Source organism: Neoarius graeffei, chromosome 17 (assembly GCF_027579695.1).
Source record: "Neoarius graeffei isolate fNeoGra1 chromosome 17, fNeoGra1.pri, whole genome shotgun sequence".
NCBI lineage: Eukaryota > Metazoa > Chordata > Actinopteri > Siluriformes > Ariidae > Neoarius > Neoarius graeffei.
This window is the reverse complement of record NC_083585.1, coordinates 57,511,932-57,516,469: the sequence shown is the minus strand read 5'-3', so window position 1 is coordinate 57,516,469 and position 4,538 is coordinate 57,511,932. Positions and strand designations below refer to the sequence as shown.

The following is a 4,538-nucleotide window of genomic DNA, read 5'->3' as shown; positions in this document are numbered from 1 at the left end:
CAGGGTGCTAATTTTTTGTCTCTGACCATTTTCCTTTTTAGAGGAGCTACATTATCTAAAGTATGACGGAATGTTGACTCTAAGCATTCAGTTGCCTGATCAAGTTCTGCAGGGGCTGACAGTGACCCAATCAAAGTTGACATCTCTGGGAGATCATTTATAAAGCTCTGTGCAGTAGTTGACGTGAAAGTACGTTTAATACAGTAGCGTGGTGAGGTGCATATATTATTACTCAGACATATTTTGAATGAGATGAGACAATGATCTGAGAACTTCAGACTGTGGAAGTATGACTATATTGTCTCCGTTTAATCTGAATGTTAGTATTAGATCAAGGGTGTGACCACCATTATGGGTCGGTCCTATGACATTCTGCTTAATCCCGACTGAATCTAAGATGGACACAAACGCTGTTTTTAAAGGGTCTTCTGGGTTATCAAAGTGAATATTAAAATCTCCGACAACTAAAGCTTTGTCTAAGGAAATAACCAAATCTGAGATAAAATCTGCAAATTCAGAAAGAAACTCAGAATATGGCCCCGGGGGCCTGTAAATAATAAGCAATGGAATTAACTGGGTAGACTTATTTTTCGAGGCTACATACATTATATGAGTATGAAGAACTTCAAATGTATTAAATTTATAACCAGGTTTGTGTGTTACACCTAGATAATCGTTATAAATAACCGCGACGCCTCCTCCTCTGCCAGTTAGACGAGGCTGGTGTATATAACTGTATCCAGGAGGACTCGCTTCATTTAATGCTATATATTCATTTGGCTTAATCCATGTTTCTGTTAAACACAGTACATTAAACTCCTGATCAGTAATGAGTTCATTAACCATTAGCGCTTTAGATGTAAGAGATCTAATATTTAATAGCCCCACCTTTAGATCAAAGGTGCTGGCAGCAGCTGTACAGTCAGTCAACTGAGTCAGTCAACTGAGTTGGAACTCACTGCACAACTGCAACAAAAGTTCTCCACTACTGTTATAGGACCTACGTCCATATTTTCCAAGCACCTTTGGCCAGGTAGACCAGTCATTACCAACTCTTGCACTGAGATCTCCCAGTACTATGAGTGTGTCTGTTTTGGGGGCCCTATTTAGGACTTCCTTGATCTGGAAATAGAAATCACTAATGTCTTTTTGTGGACTGACCACTGTGGGTTCATACACACTGACAATGATGCAATGAGTTATAGGTGATACTGCAAAGCAAAGGGTCATCAAGCAGTCTGAGACTGGCCTGGGCAGCTCTGAGAGATGCGGAAGAGGCGGTTAGATACTGCAAATCCAGTGCCAGAGGTACCTTGAAGTCTAGAGCCTTCTGGGGCACCTGACCAGAAGAAGGTGTGGAATTTCTCCTTCCTTTCACCTGTATCCAGCAGCCTCATCTCTGACGGAGCAGCATTATCAACATGAAGATTCTCAAGCGCTCTGCTCAGCAGTGCTTTCTTTCTTTTGGGGTAATTTGGGTTGTTGTCTAGTAGTGATTGTACATTCCAGCATGTGAATTGTAGTTTAGGTTTGGAGTTGCACCCACAGAATTGGAAACCCACTGGTTGTGGGGTACCAGCCAGGTTGTTGATGGGTGAGCCTTTTTTATTCTGCATTTTCTTGGGGTGTCCTCTATTAGATGCAGGTGGGGCATCCCTAAATAGGACTGCCTGGTCATCTAGGAAGGACCTTGCAATACTGTCACCCACAGTTCCACATGACCATCACTCCTGGACTGCACAAATGCAAGTCCTTGCTACCAGCTTCCAGCTCCTCAGGCCTGCTGGCACCACAAGGGGGCTTGTCGCTTTGTGACTGGAGGGTTGCTGGTTAGGCCTGTGCAGAGATTTTAAGTGTGAGGAGCATTGCGCAGGTACTCTTCCCACTCTCTGGGTCACTATCTGATATGTCCAGCAGCAGGAAAGTTCCAGACAGCTGGTTCAGAGGAGTGACTGCTCTGCAGTGTCAGCCAGCATCTGATACATTCCAGCTAACCATGTATACAAAGATATCATAGGTGCCCAGAAGGAAATCCAACACCTGTTACCATGACTTCACTATTTGACCCATAGCAGGAAACCATAACCCTGGTACAGGGAGGCTGATGGGTGCTACACCTTGCCCAAGGCTGACCCAGCACAGCAGTGGCTAAGAGATAGTGACATTCTCCTCAGTGCAATCCACTCTCCCAAGTAGATGCCCCACTGTTGGATGTAGTTTAAGGTTATACCCAGGATTACTACTACTACTACTACTACTACTACTACTACTACTACTACTAATAATAATAATGTTCTCTGCTAAAATAGTTTAGAGAGCAAAGTACACAGCTCACACACCAAATTTGGAGGGAAAATGCAGAATGCCCCCATGACTTTGGCACATGAAGGGACCCACATACTGTAGGCTTGAAGGTTTTACATTGTGGTCCATATCTCATGAACCATAATTCAAGCAAAGAATTTATTTTGCCACTGATTTTTTTTTGGGGGGGTTCCCAAACAAAAAAAGGCATAAGAGCCATTTAATTCTGCTCACCCAAATTTATGAAAATTAGGATAACATGCTAAACCGACTTTTGCAAACTCGTCTTCAGATTTTTGGGTTATCTTCCTCAATATGCTTCCAAATGATTTAAAACAGACTTTCACCTTTCCCTCATCATTTTGTTCTTTCATCATAGGCCACTGTTAGCTGCATAAGCTCAGAGGATTTCAAACCCACAATCCCATGTAACCGAGAGTCAACAACTGGGATTTGGAAATTTGACCTGTGGGTTTAAGTGAACATGCAGGGATCCAAATATTTCAGCTCTCTGGGTGGAAACCTGAATGGTGATAATGAACAGCTTTGCTTCTGTTGTGATCATTTTGTGGGTTTTGTGATGCTGTCACACTTTCGATGAATTAGTTACCAACATGCAGTAGTTAGTCATCTTATCCTGTCCTCAGTAAGATAGCATAGTTGAGGTAAAAACAAAAGTTTGCCCATATTAATAATTATATATTGCTACATATTTTGCTCTATGTACTGTATGTATATTTTCCAAGCCTTGTAGCTATAATGGAGGGAGAGGCATCTCTCAATAATACAAATTTCACACGTTTCATGGCAATTTTGACCATGGAAAAGTTGGACCTACCACCATCCATTGCCTTTTTCATATTCATTTCTGGCATTATCACATACTGTTTAATTTTATTCTTCCATTCAGTACTGCTTGTGACTATTGTTGTAAAAAGGGATCTGCATAAGCCCATGTACATACTGCTGTTTAATTTGTCCATATGTGACCTTATGGGAGCTACGGGTTTTTATCCACAGCTGGTTTGTAGTATATTGTTTCAGACGAGAGAAATCTCCTACCCTGCCTGCGCCTTGCAAGGCATCATTATTCACCTCTATGGGACTGGATCTCTTTTATTTCTCACTGTTATGTCTTATGACCGATACATTGCCATTTGCAAGCCTTTGAGATACCATGATTTGATGACAGAAGACGTCTTGGTAAAACTTGTTTTTATAGTGTGGTCTGTAAGTATTTTCATGATTGGGTCTGTATTTACGCTCACATTAAGCAAAGAAATTTGCAGGATAAACATAGTGGACACATACTGCAATAATCCATCTTTATTGAAGCTAAGCTGTGAGGATACAAGACTGGTTAACTACTATGGCTTGTTTGGTATAGCTCTTGTCCAAGGTTCTTCCATACTGATAGTGTCATTAACATACATAAAAATCCTAATTACCTGTCTTTCTACAAAACAGACACAGTCTGTAAGTAAGGCAATGCAAACATGTGGGATGCATCTAGCTGTTTTTTTGAGTTTTGAGGTTAACGCATTCTTACTACTGATTTCTCACAGGTTACAATCAGTTTCTCCACACATACGAAGGGCCTTTGGTGTTTCAATTCTTATACTTCCTCCAATTCTTAACCCTCTAATTTACGGGTTAAAAACAAAGGAAATTCGAATAACAATTTTTAAGTTATTAACAAAGGTTTTTTCAGTCTAATAGATAAATAAAATTAAAAGCACATCTACATGCATAAGCAATGTATGAAAAAAATTAAAGTAAAAAAAAAAAAAACACAGGCAACAGAATAAATATGTGTAGAAGCCATTAAAAGAGCATACATTTATGAATCATTTTATTGTCTTAAAAACTAATAAAATATCATAGAAGACCTAAATTTAAACCATAAATTTCAAGTACATAATACTTCTGCTTCTTCTTCTTCTTATTATTTTTATTATTATTATTAACTCTGTTATGAATACGGTACCAGTATTAATTTACAATTATGGAAACATTATTTTAAAAGTGCCTGAAGTCAAATGATGAATAAAAGGAAACATTCAAAGGAATTAATTGATTTTAAAGGACAAATTACTATTGTATGTGCCGAGTGCATCATTGGCTTACATTGCCCCCCTCATTTCTATGTGTTGGAATAATATCATCAGGTTCAGAAGATTTTATTTGCAAGATTTAAGACATTTAACAGTGATGAGAATGAGACACCTGACTAA

The 4,538-nt window shown here is 39.3% G+C and overlaps 1 protein-coding gene across 1 annotated transcript; it reads left to right on the top strand.

Annotated features, from left to right (window-relative positions):
- The first annotated feature begins 3,063 nt into the window (after positions 1-3,063).
- LOC132901245 (olfactory receptor 52B2-like) lies at positions 3,064-4,020 on the top strand. The gene has a single exon (XM_060943569.1). It carries the CDS (start codon positions 3,064-3,066, stop codon positions 4,018-4,020), a length of 957 nt encoding a protein of 318 aa, XP_060799552.1.
- Positions 4,021-4,538: the final 518 nt, after the last annotated feature.